General features: G+C 38.4%; 1 protein-coding gene and 1 long non-coding RNA gene across 4 annotated transcripts in view; one reads left to right on the top strand and one right to left on the bottom strand.

Annotated features, from left to right (window-relative positions):
• The window catches only part of MMS22L (MMS22 like, DNA repair protein), a 133,269-nt gene extending 132,128 nt beyond the window's left edge, over window positions 1–1,141 (bottom strand). The window contains exons 1-2 of the mRNA XM_059942040.1: window positions 1,063–1,141; window positions 538–716 (exon numbers count right to left, since the gene is read on the bottom strand). Coding sequence (XP_059798023.1) covers window positions 538–701 — 164 coding nt within the window. The 5' untranslated portion in view covers window positions 702–716; window positions 1,063–1,141. The remainder of the gene's footprint in view (window positions 1–537; window positions 717–1,062) is intronic.
• Window positions 1,142–1,570: 429 nt separating this feature from the next.
• Window positions 1,571–19,065, top strand: part of LOC132376356 (uncharacterized) — a 1,138,994-nt gene continuing 1,121,499 nt past the window's right edge. For all 3 annotated transcript variants that reach the window (XR_009506280.1, XR_009506281.1, XR_009506279.1), the window contains exon 1: window positions 1,571–1,651. This is a non-coding gene — a long non-coding RNA (uncharacterized LOC132376356). The remainder of the gene's footprint in view (window positions 1,652–19,065) is intronic.

Here is a 19,065-nt window from a genome sequence, read left to right as displayed (position 1 = left end):
ATATGTGTATACACCTGTCCAAGACAAGAGCTTTGAAGATAACATTCCTGTGAACTTACACAACCTGGAGCATTAGAAAGTTTTAAAAAAATAAGTCTATAATATTTCTATACGTATAAATATACAGAGTGAGAAGACACTGGGGCAACAAAAAATGTGTGTCTTAATCACTGAGATGCTTCAGAATATTATCTCATGTTTTAGAAGGAAATGCGACTTCAAAAAGCCCTGGTAGTTCAGAATTCACTTCAAGTAAATTAGTGTCCGGCTCCTTACTCCAAAGCTGAGGCAGCAGTGAGGTCAGAGAACATCAGGTAACAAGAAAGTTCTCCTTGCAAAAAACTTTCAGGTGTGCTCTAACCAGGAAACTAACAGAGCTAATAGCTTGCATCTGTGTGATATACTAAGCCGATTTACAAGAACATTGCCTGATGAACATTAAAGTTTAATGGACTTAAGTCATAATTATATAACATTCCTAAACAGACATAAAAAAATCTCAATAGGGAAAAACAAAGTTTCCGATTTTTTACCTACCGCTTAAGAGCTCCGCTGGAAAGGTAGGACTCGCCAGAAAAATGTTTTCCTCCTCCTCTGTTGTCAAAATCACAAGAAAAGCAAGGGGGTTTGCACCATTCTGTCTCCAGCTCCAGCTCCAAGCTGTCGGTCAGGAACGTCGACGCAGCGGGACAGTTATCCATTGTTTACTTCATGTCCTGAAATGTTTGGGGTTCATTATAATTATCATTAAGGGCTCCAAGGAAGTTGTGATGAGATTCCTGTAGGTGGGGAGGGCCGAGACATTGGGGGTGACCTCAGAAAGTTCCCCAAAAGCCGCCACCCCCCCGCACAAAGGAAAAAAACGAAAGGCCAAATCCTCAACAACTCTCCCCCCCACGGATTCCACCAGATCAAGGATGTCAGAACTTAAATGCACCCCCGACCGGCTGTGGCAGTAACTTAAAATCCCCTCTACGTCAGACCCTGCAGCCCAGGGCAGGGTGAAGAAGAAAAGAATGTTGGCAGGACAGATCTAGCTGCACTTCCAGTGCCCGCCTTTACCTCCGTCCTCCGCTACGTTACTAAACCGCACTGAGCCAGTTTCCTCGCAGTGTCTGGAACTGCAAGCTCCCTCGCAGACTGCAGGCGAGGATCGGTAGGGCCTGGCGCAAACCCCGACTTCTCCCGGCCGGGGGCAAGCCCCGCCAGGTCCGCACAAGGCAGCGATCCGCGCGGGTCGGCCAAAAGGCGAGGGGAGCCGGTGTCCTGCGCCCCCGGGCGCCCCTGGTTTGGTGCACGTCGTACCTGCTCACACTTTCAGTCCCAATGATCCACCCTGGCGGTCCCGACCAGAGCCAGCTAGTCCGTGTGGTCTAAATCCCAAACAGCTGAAATTCCCGCCAAGGCGCGCCCGCGCTCAGAAAAGGCGGGGCCACGGAGCAGCCCGCCCCCGGAGGTCCGCTCGCGAGGTCTCCGCGGGAACAGCCAGAGCTCCGTAAGTTCTCGCGAGAGTCTTCCAGTCAAGGATTCTGTTCGGCGATTTGCCTTTTTTTTTTTTCTTTCTGTTTTTTTTTTTTTTTCCTTTAGTAGTTTTAATTGGTACTTTGGGCCGAAAGGCTGGGCCTCACCGAGAAAGGAAACTGAGGCTGAGGTGAGCAAGGCTTAGGGACCGCGGGGTTGTCGTCTGGCCGAGCTTGGCAAAAGAGCTCTGCTGAAGTGAGTAGCAGGCGGGTGTTTGAGGGCCGCGCCGTCACCTCCTGTTCTGCCCTAGTCCCAGCAGCTCTTTTGTTGAGGTGGAGGATGCCTATTCATGGATTGTGGGCAAGGCAAGGCAAGTGCAAAAATGAGGTTAATCCAATGTGTGGAAACACTGAGTAGGTCACGTGATACTTGCTTTCCGTATTTAAAAAAAGTTTTTTTAAATGACATATCTGGACAGGTTTAAGTCCCTTAAACTTGGACGCGTTTGTAAAGAGTACACTTAAGGCATTTTTATTTTTTTTATTTTTTTTGACCATGGGGCTGTGGGGATCTTAGTTCTCCCACCAGGGATCCAACTGGGCCCCCCCTGCAGTGGAAGCACACAGTCCTAACCACTGGACCACCAGGGAATTCCCGTTTTTATCTTTTTAAAGTGTTCTTTAATTCTACTCTTAAGAAGACTTTTCAGTCTAAGTCAGATAACACATTTCAACTGTCTTAAGTTCCAAGAAAAACATGAGAATTTCTCATTTAAATGTCCTGCTATAATTTGAGTATTCCCCATTGCCCATTTCTCCCAGTTTGTCCTAGGTTTAATTATTGCACAGAGAACCTATCAAAACTTTCCTCTATTCAAACCGAATACCGCATAGTTTCTGACAAATGGGATGAGGTGGGGAAAAACAATATGATCCCTATTCCGACTACAACCTAGGGACCCTGTGTTGGGTGCTCTGTCTCTTATGCTCAGCCTGTATACCGTGAGACTTGATGCTTTGTTGGGAATCAGTGCAACTCATTAATGGTTCATGTGGTGTCTCTAGCATGACACATAGTGTCATCTATGACAATCTCTAGAAAATAGTGCCTAGGTATGAGAATATTGGGCTGTGACACTGAGTTTAGGAGACCTGGGTCAACAGATAGTCATTGTTACTTCTTCCTCTATTCAAAATCCAAATAGACCCCTTTTTCCTTTTTCAAGTGACTGATGTTGAGTGATCAATTTGGTTAAACCAGTGAGTGGAGTGGGAAGAACTAAATAAATTCTCTGAAATAACTTAAGCTAGTACTATCATACATATTATATCAGTAAGAATTTTTCCAAAAAAAAAAAAAAAGAATCTCCATCAAGTAATAGATGGCATGCTCAAGAGAGGTGATTGAAAGGTGCTTAATGAAAGGGCAGTTTACAAAGATGTGGATGGTATTACCAGAAAACAAAAAGTGATGGTGAAGCACCCAGAAATAATCAGAGAGTCATTATTACTTTTAGGCCTCAGGGGTAAGGGAAAAAGGGATTGCCAGGGCCCAGGGAGACTTACTGCTGTAGGAGACAGCCACCTACCTGGTAGCCACCTATGGTACCTTAACAGAGGAGCATAGTCAGTGTCAACCTGAACCCGACAGGAAGGAGCTAGTAGGATTCAGTACAGGCAGACCTCATTTTATTGCGGTTTGCTTTATTGTGCTGCCCAGGTACCTGTGTTTTTACAAATTGAAGGTTTGTGGTAACCCTGTGTCTAACAAGTCTATTGGCACTGTTTCTCCAGCATTTGCTCACTTCATGTCTCTGTGTCACATTTTGGTAATTATGACAATATTTCAAACTTTTTCATTATTATATTTATAGTGATCAGTGATCAGTGATCTTTGATGATACTATTATAATTATTTTGGGGTACCACTAACCAGGCCCATGTAAGAAAGCGAACTTAATTGTTGAAATGACAACAAAGGATTTAGAATATTACATAAACTTAGCTGATAAAGCAGCAACAGGGTTTGAGAGGGTTGACTTCAATTTTGAACGACATTCTACTGTGGGTAAAATGCTATCAAACAGCCTTCCATGCCACAGAGAAATCATTCATGAGTCAATCAATGTGGCAAACTTCATTTTTGTCTTCTTTTAAGAAATTGCCACACCTACCCCAGGCTTCAGAAACCACCACCCTGATCAGTCAGTGGCCATCAACACTGAGGCAAGACCGTCCACCAGCAAAAAGATTATAACTTGCTGAAGGCTTAGATGATGGTTAGCATTTTTTAGCATTAAAGTATTTTTTAATTAAGGTATATACCTTTTTTTAGACATAGTGTTATTGAACACTTAATAGACTACAGTATAGTGTAAACATAACTTTTATACACTGGGAAACCAAAAAATTTGTGTGACTCACTTTATTGCGATATTTGCTTTATTGTGGTGGTCTGGAACAAAACCCACAATATCTCCGAGGTATACCTATACCCAAACCTCTTTCCCTCCACACTGCAATGCCAACTGGTATCTCTCATTGGCCAAAACCAACCTAAAAGCAGAGGGCAAGGATGTAACTTATAAAGTTCAGGCTCATGGGGTAGAGTCCAGACTGAAGAAAGATAGAGAGTGAATCTGACAGAAATGAGGTCAATTTTATCAAGAAAACAAAATATTAAATAAATAAATAAATAAATATATATATATATATATATATATATATATCAAGTAACAGAGCTTCAATATACAGAAAGAGAAAAATACTATCACTTATAGAGGAAATATTCAAGTCAGTAATTACAGAGATCTCAGCACTCCTCTCTCTGTAACTGGTGGAACAAGTAGACAGAAAATTACTGTAGATGACAAGACTTGAACAGCACTACCAACTTGACCTAATTGACATTTATAGGTGACTCAACCCAGCAATATCAGAATATACTCTTGACACATAGACCATTCACTAAGATAGACCATATTTTGATCCATGAAATAAGGTTGGAAATCATACAAAGGATATTGTCTGATGACAATGGAGTTAACCTAGATATAAATGACAGAATGATATCTGAAAAAAATCTCTAAGTATTTGGAAATTAAGTGACATACTTGTAACTAACCCATGGATTAAAGATGAAATCACTAGGAAAATTCAAAAATATATTGAATTAAATGAAAATAAAAACACAAAGTTTATAACATTAACTGCTCACATTAGAGAAGAAGAAAGAGCTCAATTCAATAATTTAAACTTCTATCTTAAGAAACTAAAAAAAGTGAAATAAAATGAAAGCAAGTGAATGAAGGAAATAATAAAGAGTAGAAATAAATGAAACAAAAGAAGAATAGAGAAAATAAATGAAACCAAAAGTTGATTCTTTGGAAAGATCAGTATATTGATAAACCCTTTAGCCAGACTGATCAGAAAAAAAGAGAGAGGACACAGATTACCCATATCAGGAATTAAAGAGATGTCATCACTACCAAGTCTACAGATATTAAAAGGATAGGGGTATTAAGAACATCTTTATGCAATAAACATAAATGAAATGGACATTTTCCTTGAAAGACACCAACTTCCAAAGTTCACAAAAGAAGAAAAAGATAATGACTATCTCTATATTCATCTTAGTAATTTTAATACTTAGTTAAATAAACTCTCTCACACATCACACACTTCTTACAAGAAAACTCCAGGACCAGATGGTTTTACTACTGAATTCTCCCAAACATTTAAGGAAGGAATAGTACCAATTCTGTACTAACTCCTTCAGAAATTAGAAGGGGATGGAATACTTCAAAACTCATTTAATGTGGCCAGCATTACACTTACATAAAAATTTGACAAAAACGAGAAAAAGGAATACAATTCAATATCACACAAACAGAGGCAGAAATTTTACCAAGTAAAATCTAGCAATACGTAAAAAGGATGACATATGCTCCTGGGTGCCCACTCTCACCACTGTTATTCAACATAGTTTTGGAAGTCCTAGCACGGCAATCAGAGAAGAAAAAGAAATAAAAACAATCCAAATTGACAAAGAAGTAAAACTGTCACTGTTTGCAGATAACATGATACTATACATAAAAAGTCCTAAAGATGCCAGCAGAAAACTGCTAGAACTAATCAATGAATTAAGTAAAGTCGCATGATACAAAATTAGTACACAGAAATCACTTGCATTCCTATACACTAATGATGAAAAATCTGAAAGAGAAATTAAGGAAACACTCCCATTTACCATTGCAACAAAAAGAATAAAATACCTAGGGATAAACCTACCTAAGAAGGCAAAAGACCTATACACAGAAAACTACAAGATACTGATGAAAAAAATCAAAGATGACACAAACAGATGGAGAGATACACCATGTTCTTGGATTGGAAGAATCAATATTGTGAAAATGACTATACTACCCAAAGCAATCTACAGATTTAATGCAATCCCTATCAAATTACCAGTGGCATTTTTCACAGAACTAGAACAAAAAATTTTACAATTTGTATGGAATAGCAAAAGTAGTCTTGAGAAACAAAAATAGACCTGGAGGAATCAGGCTCCCTGACCTCAGACTATACTACAAAGCTATAGTAATCAAGACAGTATGGTACTGGTACAAAAACAGAAATATAGATCAGTGAAACAGGATAGAAAGCCCAGAGATAAACCCATGCACCTATGGTCACTTAAACTATGACAAAGGAGGCCAGAATATACAATGGAGCAAAGATAGCCTCTTCAGTAAGTGGTCCTGGGAAAAGTGGACAGCTACATATAAAAGAATGATATTAAAACACTCCTTAACACCATACACAAAAATAAACTCAAAATGGATTAAAGACCTAAATGTAAGGCCAGATACTATAAAACTCTTACAGGAAAACATAGGCAGAACACTCTTTGAAATAAATCTCAGCAAGATCTCTTTTGCCCCACCTCTTAGAGTAATGAGAATAAAAACAAAAATAAACAAATGGGACCTAATTAAACTTAAAAGCTTTTGCACAGCAAAGGAAACCATAAACAAGATGAAAAGATAGCCCTCAGAATGGGAGAAAATATTTGCAAATGAAGCAACTGACAAAGGATTAATCTCCAAAATATACAAACAGTTCATGAAGCTCAATATCAAAAAAACAACCCAATCCAAAAATGGACAGAAGACCTAAGTAGACATTTCTCCAAAGAAGACATACAGATGGCCAACAAACACATGAAAAGATGCTAAACGTCACTAATTATTAGAGAAATGCAAATCAAAACTACAATGAGGTATCACCACACACCAGTCAGAATGGCCGTCATCAAAAAAATCTGCATACAATAAATGCTGGAGAGGGTGTGGCGGAAAGGGAACCCTCATGCATTGTTGGTGGGAATGTAAATTGATATAGCCACTGAGGAGAATAGTATGGAGATACCTTAAAAAACTAAAAATAGAACTACCATATGACTCAGCAATCCCACTACGGGGCATATACCCAGAGAAAGCCATAATTAAAAAAGACACATGCACCCCAATGTTCATTGCAGCACTATTCACAATAGCCAGGACATGGACGCAACCTAAATGCCCATCGACAGACAAATGGATAAAGAAGATGTGGTACATATATACAATGGAATATTACTCAGCCATAAAAAGGAATGAAATTGGGTCATTTGTAGAGACATGGATGGACCTAGAGACTGTCATACAGAGTGAAGTAGGTTGGAAAGGGAAAAACAAATATCATATGTTAATGCATATATACTGAAAAAATTGGCATAGACGATTTTATTAAATTATTTAATTATTAAATTAAAAAATTGGCATAGACGATCCTATTTACAAAGCAGAAATAGACTTAGACATAGAGAACGAACATATGGCTACCAAGGGGGGGGAAGGGTGAATTGGGATATTGGGATTGACATATATACACTATTGATACTATGTATAAAATAGATAACTAATGAGAACCTGCTGTATAGCACAGGGAACTCTATTCAGTGCTCTGTGGTGACCTATATGAGAAGGAAATCCAAAAAACTGGGAATATTTGTATACATATAGCTGATTCACTTTGCTCTACAGTATAAATTCACACAATATTTTAAAGCAACTATACTCCGGTAAAAAAAAAAAGGATGATATATGCTAAAAAAATCAGGTTCATTTTGGGAATGCAAGGTTGGTTCGAATTTTAAAACACAATTAGGTAGTTCATTATATCAAAAGACTGTAAAAAGAAAAATCACATTGTCACCTCAATATGAAGAAAAACATTACTTGAAAAATTCAATATCAATTCATGATAAAATTTCTCAGCAAATTAGGAGTAGAATAAAATTTCCCTAACCTGATAAATGGCAACCATGACAAACCAACTATTAACATCATGAAAATGAATGTTTTCTTCCTAAGATTGAGGACTAGACAAGGATGTCTTCTTTCTCTACTTCTATTCAGCATTGTACTGGAGGTAACTAACCAATGTAGTAAAGTATGAGAAAGAAAAGTCATATAGATTGGAAATGAAGTAGGAAAACTATCATCATTCTCAGATGACATAATTATTTATGTAGAGAACATCTACAAAAACAGCTAATAGAACTAATAATGAATTCAGCAAGGTGGCACAGGGTTCAATGTCACTATACAAAATAAATTGTATTTTTATAAACAAGCGATGAACATTTAGACATTGTTAATGGCATCAAAAGTACTTAGAGATAAATTTAACAAAATATGCACAAGATTTTGTATGCTGAGGATTGCAAAATATTACTGAGAGTAGTTCAGGAATACCCAATTAAATAGGTAAAGCATGATAATGAATTGGAACACTCAGTATTATTAAGATTTCTTCTGACATTTATCTATAAATTCAATGGAATGTTAATCAAAATCCCAGGGGGCCTTTCTTTTGTAGAAATTCACATATGCTTTCAGAAATTGATATGGAAATGAAAAGGACCTAGAATAACCAAAACAATTTTGAATAAGAACAGTACTGGCAGATTCAGAGTATCTGATTTCAGGACTTATTATAAAGCTACAATACTCAAAACAGTGTGGTATTGGTCTAAGGATAGACATGGTCAGTGGGACAGAATAGAATTCAGGAATAGACTCCCATACATATACGGTCAATTTATTTTTGGCAAAGATAATTCAATGGTGAAAAAACAGTCTTCAACTATTGGATACTGATACACTAAAAGATGAAGTTCGACCTTTACTTTGCACTATTTACAAATTTTACCTCACTATGGATTACAGACCTAAATGTAAGAGCTAAAATTATAAAACTTTTGGATATTCAAAGGACTAGGAAACAGGGAAATGTCAGCCAAGAAAGGCAAGAAGTAAGGCCAGTTCTCAGGAGAAAACTCAAGTGTGTACAGTGTGGTGTGACATCTGTTACAAAAGCCAAGAGATTTTCATAAAAGAATGGATAATCTATGTCAAATGCTGCTGATAACTGGAAAAATAAGAGAAAAGAAGTTAACCATCGAGTTTGGCAAAATGTAGGTTATTACTGATGTTGATGAAAGCCATTTCAGTTGAGTAGTGGTGGAGGGGTTGTTAGATTGGAGTGGGTTGGATAGAAAATGGGAGGTAAGTTAGCAAATATGGAAACTTTACCCAGGAATTTAATTTAAAATAAAGCAGAAAATTAGGGCAGGAGGAGGGTGTGGGGATCCAGAGATGGTGTTTTGAAGATAGGAAATATTAGAGCATTTGTATGAGGTTATGGCAATTATTAAGTATAAAGGGAAGAATTGATGATACTGAAGAGAAGAGGAATGGCTGCAGGACTGCTGGCATTGGGAAGACAAGAGGGAATCGTATTTACCACACAGATGACATATCGGCCTCTAATAGGATCAAGGACAATTTTTAATTAACAGAAGGAATGGGAGGTATATAGATAAAGATAGCCAAAGATGGTGAAATGGGTGGTTGGAAGTCGAAGTAGATTTTGTTTTAGTAGATTTTGTTTTCATGTATATTCTTGACATATTGACTTAAGTGAGAAGAAAGAGTGGTTGTTAGAGATTTGAGGAGACAAAAGATATGTGATGGTCATATTGTTGAGTAAAAAAGTGTATTTAGTAGAGAAGTGTAGTAGGAATGTCTGGGAGTGTTCAGTGACTATTTTGAAATTGGTGATTTAAAAAATTGAGTTCAATTAGCATAGTTTTGTGATTTTCATGGTTTTGTGATTTCTAACAACATTCAGGAGGGGGTACATATGATAGAATTTGAATGTTATATTATTAGTAAACCCATTCTGATTTGCTTTTTTCTTTTAAATATTGAAACAAACCATCTATCATCCATATGATAATCTATTATTATGTTATCAGACTCAAAATCAAGCAATTTAATATGAATGTCATGTTTTTAGTAGTGAAACTTTTCATAAATTTGACTGAATATAATATATACCAAAGTTAAAGGCCTCCGTTTCAGAAATTTTATCACTGTTTTAATGGAAATCTTTTTTAAAGTTTAAGAGCATTCCCTCATAACTTAAATGAAACCAAGGATCACTTTACCTCTTTTATAGTAACTGCTCATACACGTAGAATTGGATTCAGTATTTTAGTAAAATCTGACCAATGGTAAATCCAATTTTAATGATCTTATACAATTCGTCATTATGGAGGATACAGTGAGATAGCTAAACTCAGTTATGGCTTTTAATCCTAATATTGAAAATATTAGAGTATCTCTATGAGCAATCTTTCGTAAGTGTGTATACAACACACCTTCAGTTGACTTTCTGTCAACCTACAGTATTTTATTACACTAATTTTGTGCAACAAATAATGAACTCCTAATGTTCCAAGTGCTTCTGGCATAGATATCATGATTTAAACTACTTCAGTAGTGATGGGGAGGTTTAGTTAGTTGAGAAGGAGCAACTTTCCTATATAGTAAAGGGAATTTTCAAGCAGCTGTTCAGAGCATTGGATCATTTATAATGTCATACATCATATAGAACCTTAAATAACTAGACCAAAGAAAATTTCATTATTGATCCTCATTCATTTTTCTGTATGTGTAGCATCTTCCCCTCTTGCATGTGTTCTCATTCCATTTCGTTTTTACCTCCAGGAGCTTGATTCATCAATCACCCCTTTTCTTTTTACCTTCAACCTCTTTCTCTCCCCTGTCTTCTTTCCCTAACCCTACTGTGGTAGGCATGTCTTCCAATAATCTCTGTCACCTTGTATTCATGCCTTTGTGTAATCTCACCTTGAGTGTGGGCTAAACCTAATTAATGACTTGTGCGTAATGAATAGAATAAAGCAAAAAGTGATGACTTGTCACTTCCATGATTAGGTTACAAAGGCTGTGAGGTCCATCTTGCTAGCACTGTCTCTCACTGGCACTTCTTCTTTCTTGCCTTTTCAACTTGTTCACTTTGATGAAGTAAACTGCCATGTCAGAAAAGACCACATGGCAAAAACTGAGAGCAGACTCTGGCCAACAGCTAAGGAGGAACTGTGGCTCTCAGTCCAACAGTCCACAAGGAACTGAATCCTGCTGACAACTATGTGAGTGAGCTTAGGATGTAGATTTTTCCCCCACTGAGCCTTGAAAATGACAAGGCCTTGGCAGGTGTATAGAATTTATACCAGTCTAAAAAGGGCTTTGCTTTTAGCTTCTGGGAAGTAATCTCTAAGTAATCTTTGTAATGTTATTTCTGATAAGAGTGTCTTTTTTGCCTGAGGGCCTTGGGTCATACTGGACAGTCTGCCAATATGGTTTAGGGGGCTGGCCATGCCCCAAAGACCGACATTATAACTTGGGGTGGGCCTTTGGGTCATAGAATATCAGTCAGCCTGGAGACTGAGATCAACCCTGCGGGTAACCACTCGATCATGCTTACATAATGGAGTCCCAATAAAAACTCTGAACACAAGCTTGGGCAAGTTTCCCTGGTTGTTGGTACCATGCATATTGTCACCCATTGATGCTGGGAAAGTAATGTGTCCTGGCTTCTCTCTGGGAAAAGACAGTGGAAGCTCCACATTTGGTACCTTCTCAGACTCTACCCTTAACATTTCTTCCTTGGCTAATTTGAGTCTGTATCCTTTCCCTGTAATAAACCATAATTGTGAATATAGTAATTTTCAATGAGTTCTATGAATTTTTCTAGCCAATTATCAAAACTGAGTGTGGTTTTGTGAAACCCTGAACCTGCAATTGGTGTCAGAAGTGAGGGCAGCTTTGTGTAGATTGTCTGTCCCCTAACTTCAAAGTTGTCTGAACTCTTGTAGCAGCATTGCTGTGAGCTCACCACCAGCTGTGGCTGGCACCTTGATTGCAGCCTCTGAAAGACCCTGAAGCAGACCCAGCTAAGCCATATTCAGATTCTTGAACTACAGTAACTATGAGATAATAGAATTTGTTGTTTCAAGCCACTAAGTTTTGGTATAATGTATTACATAGCAATAGATAACTACTATAACTACTAACATGAAAGAAAGGAAGAAGAAAGGAAGGAAAGAAAGGAAGGAAGGAAGGAGGGAGGGAGGGAGAGAGAGGAAGGAAGGGAAGGAAAGAAGCCCCACAAACCATACTTGTGAATATCTAAATAGTCACATTGATTCTGAGTCCAACTAAGTGGTGCTAAGCTCCCTTCAGGTCTCACTCTATATTTTTTCCAGACTGACCTATTCATAGACACAGTTTCAATTACTAATTCTATACAGATTAATTTAAAATTTATCTCTCTATTCAAAATCTGCCTCTGAGTTGCAGACCTGTAAATATGCTACCTATTTAATATCTCTGCATGAATATCTAAAAAACCCTCAAATTTGATGTCTGATAATGAATGCATCTTTCTTTCTCCCAAGCCAGATCCTTTTACAGAAAGTTCTATCTTTATGAATGGCATCATAGTACATTTCCAGTAGAGAAAGTCTAAAGCCTTACTAGTAGTCTACCTTGACAACCTTGTCTAACATCAACCCCATACTCATTCCAACACCAAGTGTTTCCAATTTTACTTACTTACCTCAGAATCCATCCAGTTATCTCCATATCCATCACTACCATTCAAACCAGTTATGAGTAGCTATGAATACTCTTACCAAGAATTACAATAACTTCATAACTTGTTTACCAGCATTCACCCTGCATGTGATCTCCTCTCCCCTTGTCTTCTCTACACTTCACCCAAAGTGATTTTTTCCAAAATGTTAATATAACACCAACCTCTACCCTATTTTTAAAATAACTGCTCTTAAAGGTTCAGAAAAAATTTAATAAGATCTATAAGACACTGAATGTTTGACTCTTAACTACTCCGCCCTAGCCAAACCCACTCTATTGTCTGCTCCAGCCTCACTGGTCTCCTTTAAGTTCCTCCTACCTTCCCACAAGGCCTGTGTACATGTTGTTCTCTCTGCCTTCAATGTGCTTCCTCCCCTTTCTTAGGACTACTGCACATCCTTCAGATCTCTACTCACACATCACCTCCTCAGAGAAGTCTTCCATGACCTCCCTAATTATGCCAACTCCCTCTATTATAGGTACCCATGTAGCTCACCACAGGTGCAACTTTATATTAACATATGTAATTATTTGGTAATATTTATATCCTGTTCTACGCTGTAAGCTTCAAGAGAAGAGGAACCATGTCTGCTTTTACTTAACATTATACCTTCAAAACTGCATCTTGAGGATGTTCAATAAATGTATATTAAATGAACGAATGTATATTAACTGAGTGAATGTATTGTTGAATTGGTTTTTAGGTATGGTAGAAAGACCCAGGATGATTCTATAGATAGATCTGATTTCAAAGCCTGTTTCATTTTCAAGTTATACCTCATACGCTTGTTGTGGCAATTACATTAAAAATGTAACTAAAGTTTCCAACATAGTACAACGTGAACACTCTGGCCTCCTTTGATGTCTACCTGAGACCTAAGGGCTGGTATAAGGCAGAAGGTAGCATTGAAGCATGTGGTGATCTGGAGGTTGTAAACCCTGGTCAAAGACGTATAAACACACTAGTAAAAACATATGCGAGTCAAGAAAAACACATTTCTAGGCCAAGTTGGGCTTTTGGCTGCCAGTTTGCAATCCCTGAATCTAGTCTATATCACAGTATCACTGTGTGAATGAGGGTGGTTTGGAAAGCACTTATTTTAAACTGTTTTGTGCCCTTTGCCTCCTGCTTCTTAACATATCTAAATGGTTCTATATAGAGTTAGAAAGTGGATAGGGAATAGGACACCTTAATTGACAATCCCTCTAAGACAACAGGAAATGAAGGAGGGGTGATTCTCCAAAGCAAAAGCGGAGTGTTGTTACCAAAGGAAGGAAGATGAAATGCTGTACAGGCAAAGCAGCAGATGCCTAACACTCCTTTCCCCTTCTCTGCGTGGTGGGATTTGCTTATCTCCCCATACGCCACTTATATCACTGCTGTGCTGTCACTTCCTACCATAACATCTCCATGACCAGGAAAAATAAATTATTCTCTTTTACATTTGTATAAGTAATAAGTACTATATCATCACCTTTAGTGTGCTACAGCAAAATAGCTGTGATGTATCTGCCTGTCTCTTAGAGGCAGCTTCCTCCAGGGAGAAAGATTCTACCCCACAGATAGCATACTGCTTCCCGGTCTGCTGCTTTTCTTCAGTTACCCAGTTCACTCTTTTCCTGGTGCCTACACGAGTTACAGATCCTTAGGCCTATTTCTAACTAAGACATTTGTAATTTTTTGTTTAGCTCAGGATATTTTCTATGATCTGCCTTACAAATTCCTCAAATCTGGTCTTCTGGCACCCCACTTCTCTGTTCAAAGACTATACCGAAGGTTCTGTTCTTTCCTAAACATCCCTGAAGATTCTAGTCTTTCCTAAACAGCCACGGGTTAGATTTTCATGTCATACAAGTAGACTATGTAACTTTTATACATGGAATAAATACACAAAATAATATACTTCATATACACAGTTACTGTGCCATATCTGTCTCCTCACTAGACTATAAGCTTGAGATTATGTCTTCAGCACCTAGGATAGCACATGCATATAGTAGGCCCTTAAAAATAGTAGGCCCTTTTGACTAAATGAATGAAATGTTGCCACTTGTGTTTAACTATCAATATTCATCTTTTTATAAAAAATCTTTCTTATTTTATTGAGGTATAATTGACATGTAACATTATATTAGTTTCGGGTGTACAACATAATGATTTTTTGTTTGTTTGTTTTTGGCCGCACGGCGTGCAGGATCTTAGTTCCCTGACCAGGGATTGAACCCACGCCCCCTGCATTGGAAGCGTGGAGTCTTAACCACTGGGGCTCCAGGGAAGTCCCAAATCTGTTTTGAAAGTTGTTGTAATTATACTTCTTAGTCTTGCAGTTTGAGCTGAGGCACCAACCTGAGAAAAATAACTATAACCCAATATTCTAACTGAGGTGCTAGATCATTATTGCAAAGTAGGTAGCCAAAATTTGCTTTTATCAGCATTAGCTGATCATCCAACTTTAGTCTATATATAAAAAAGAATTCACTAGGGACTAGAGTTTTAAGAGTGAGGACTTCTTTAGAGACTAAGTGTGGAAGTGTTTTCCCCCTCTTTCCTCAAGCCAAGTGAGGAGAACTTCAGGAACCACTTAGAAAGGCTGGCCTCTATCCCCTGGCATTTGGGGGCACACAGGTCTCTGTCTCAATGCTGACAGATCTGAAAGCAGAAGATTGGCTGGTGTGGCTCATGGTGGCAGGGCCAGGAGAGAGTGCTGTGGAGGGAGTGAGCTGTACTGCCACTGGGGTGAATAAATGGTGTGTGGCTCCTGAGGGAGGGAGCCTAACCTGAGGTGTCTTGGGAGGAAGATTGTGAAGAGGACTGCCTGAAGGGCTCAGGTGACACCAAGAGGCTAGATTCTTTTCCCATACAAGTTATTACAGAATATTGAGCAGAGTTCCCTGTGCTATACAGTAGGCCTTTGTTGATTATCTATTTTATATATAGTAGTGTGTGTATGGATATATGTATATGTAAATATAACTGAATCACTTTGCTGTATGCCTGAAACTAACACAACACTGTAAATCAACTGTACTCCAATATAAAATAAAAAATTAAATTAAAAAAAAAGAGGCTGGGGAGGGCACGGAAAGTCAGGCTCTGGGGGGCAGTCATTCGCAGTTGTCAAGGGGACGCGCAAATCTCTTCCTTGCTTAAAATCTTTCAGTGGCCTCCTATTGTTCTTAGAGTGAAATCTGACTCCTCCTATTTGTGATTTGACCCCTTCCTGTGTCCACCCTCCACCTCTTTCACAAATCATCAGCCATACTGGCCTTCTCTCAGTTCCTCTCACACACTGTATTCTTTTCTGTCTCAAAATGTTTGTGCAAGTTGTGCATTATGCCAGAACTGATTTTTTTCTCTTGCTTTTTCTAGGCCTGGCTCCGTTTGTCCTTGAGATCCTGACTAAAACCTCTCTTCCACATAGAGGCTTCTGTTGAACCCTCAATTTAACATAAATTTCTGTAATAGTTTGAGTTGGGCAAAGCTGCAAATGACATAAAACTCAGAATAACTGTATTTTAACAAGAAAAAACATCTCCTTTTCCCATGAAAGTCATGGAATCTGTCTAGACCTGGTAGTTTTGTGTGGTTTAAGGATTCCAGGATCCTTATATCTTATGTCTCCACAATGTGTGGCCTCAATTTTAAGTTCACTTCATGGTCCATAGGGCTGCTCCTTTTGTAGCCAGCACATGTACATTCCAGCTGGCAGGAAGGAGAAAAAGGGGGAAGGGCATGTATCCTTTTAAGCTCAATTCTAGAAGCTGCTCATACTACATTCACTTACACATATTGCATCATAGAGCATACTTGGAAACAGTTAACACCCACCCTCAGATGTGCCTAGGCATTTCACCCAGTTTCTGACCCACTTCAGTACTTCCTTGTTCTTAGCTTAGCTCTGTCACATCCAGCTGAAAGTTAGGCAAGCTGGGAAAGACAGTCCTTATCCTATCACTAAAATTAGGGGACAGGTTAAAATAAATATGACGGACAACTGGCAGTTGCCCCCACAGATACCCATCAGTTTTATTTTCTCACAACACTAAGTTATAGAGGCTGAAACTCTTCTCCCTCATAGAAGTCTTCTTTGATCACTCAATCTAAAGTAAATTTCTATAATATTTTGGGTTGGGTTCAGCTACAAGTAATAGAAAATTCAGCAAGAAAGTGACTTCACAGGAAAAAAGATTTCATTATCTTTCATATGAGAGTCATATAATCATTCTAGGGCTTGCGTGGTACTCTGTGGTATCAAGAAAGGGAATGAGTTAAATTGCATATCATTCAATTATATTAGTTATATTAACACACTATAGCCCATGGGCCAAATTTGGCCTGCCACCTGTTTTTGTAAATAAAGTTTTATTGAAACTCAGCCTCACCCATTAGTTGACATATTGTCTGTGGTTCCTTTCTCACTACAACTGCAGCGTTGAGGGTTGCAACTAAGAGTGTATGGTCCACAAAGCCTAAACTATTTACTGTGTGGCTCTTAATAGAAAAGAATTGCCAACCCCTGAGTTACATTAATAAGTTTGTTGAATAGCATCTATTTAGAGGCATGAATTTCCTTGGAGCTTTAAGAGTGTCCCTCTGAAAGCCAACAGTTATAAGTAAAAGTGTTTTAAATATGTTCCTTACAACATACTTTTTTCCCCCAGTATTTTCTTTAATTTTCTGTTTTTTATGGGAGGTGAGTAAGATGAAGATTTTTTGATTTTTTTCATTTGGAATTGTTTTCTGGCTAATAATCCTTATGATGCTACCAGAGCAGGAAGGTACTTTATTTATTTATTTATTTATTTATTTATTTTTGGCTGTGTTGGGTCTTCGTTTCTGTGCGAGGGCTTTCTCTAGTTGTGGCAAGTGGGGGCCACTCTTCATCGCGGTGCGCGGGCCTCTCACTGTCGCGGCCTCTCTTGTTGCGGAGCACAGGCTCCAGACGCGCAGGCTCAGTAGTTGTGGCTCACGGGTCTAGTTGCTCCGCGGCATGTGGGATCTTCCCAGACCAGGGCTCGAACCCGTGTCCCCTGCATCGGCAGGCAGATTCTCAACCACTGCGCCACCAAGGAAGCCCAGGAAGGTACTTTAGAAGTCACTATGTGGGACACAAGATTCCCCTTCCAGCTGCTGAAGTGCTGCTGTAAGCTCTTGCCTGTCAGCCCTTTTCAGAATTGCTTTCAGTAAAGAGAGCTTGCTTGCCCAAATTGGGGCATCTGGCATCCAATGACAATGGCATGAAAGTATAAATGCCCAGCCCTTCCTCCCCCAACCCTAAGTTGGGATAACTATGAAGGGTTATCCCAGCTTCAGAGCTCCCATCATTTAGCTGAGGCCTCTTTGGGATTACATTGTAGCCCATTATCTCCCTCTGTCCAGTCCTACTTTCATTCCCTGTCTTTCACAGAAGAACCAACTCTTGGTTGTTCCCAAGAGTATTCCTCAATAAACTTCTTGCCTATTAAGCTCTACCTCAGATTCTTCCCACCAACAAAAATCACCTAACCTAATTTCCTGATTCTAGGAAGCTGAATCTTAATGGATTTCACAAGGCACAGATTTGGGAAGGGGAAGAGCCAGAACTTTTGGCTCCAAAGGTCAGTTCCCTTTCTACAGTAATATAACTATAAGGGAGCTCTCATTACTGTCTAATCACTTGGGCTTCTGTAAGAAGCAAAGACTTAAAGAATCAATGAAGTACTATAGCCTCCTCTTGATATTTTGATATTATAATGTCAAGAGTCTTTGTCAATTTAGCTTCATTGGGATTTGTTCACCACGTTATGGGATGAGGTGGAGTGGAAATCATTGTTTAAAGGAGAGTTCATGGGTCAGCATACCTAAATTTGAATCCCACATTCTGTATTTTCTAGTTGTATGTTCTTGGATAAATTTCTTAAACTCTCTTGAGTGTCAGGTTTATTACCTGAGAATTGGAGGATAATACTTATTAAGAGGCATAGGGGACCTTCTTCTATTCCATTACTTTAGTTTATCCAACATGTAACACCCATCCTATTTCATTTCATTCTATTCCAGAAGGAATTACTGAAAATTCTAAGACATTTCTATCACTATGATAGTTAAAGAAGCATAAGAATTCATGATTCCTGCCCTCAAGAAGTCTCTAATTCTATTAGAGAGACAAAACTTAGAATATAAAATAATTAGAGAAATGTATAAGGCCAAGTCAAAATGATATAGAATGGGCAGTATGTTAGGAAAATGAGGACAAATATAGATTTAATATAGGCAAAATTTTGTATGTTATCAGCTTATAATGGTTCTCTGAAGGTCAAAGGAAGCTGAGTTACCATTTTTCAAATTGAAAGAATGGAAAGAACTTTTCCATTCCATTCTCTACAATTGAAAGTATAAGAAAAGTCATAAGTGAAATATTAAAAATTTTTAATTTAATATAGGAAAATTCATTCTTTGTTGTCCAATTCTATGAGTTTTGAAAAATTCATAGAGTTGTATAAGCACCATCAAAATTAGTACACATACAGTTTCATTACTCCCCCCCAAAATTTCC

This window comes from Balaenoptera ricei, chromosome 12, assembly GCF_028023285.1.
Source record: "Balaenoptera ricei isolate mBalRic1 chromosome 12, mBalRic1.hap2, whole genome shotgun sequence".
NCBI lineage: Eukaryota > Metazoa > Chordata > Mammalia > Artiodactyla > Balaenopteridae > Balaenoptera > Balaenoptera ricei.
Note: the sequence above shows the minus strand (reverse complement) of the source record. Positions and strands in the feature narration are given on the sequence as shown.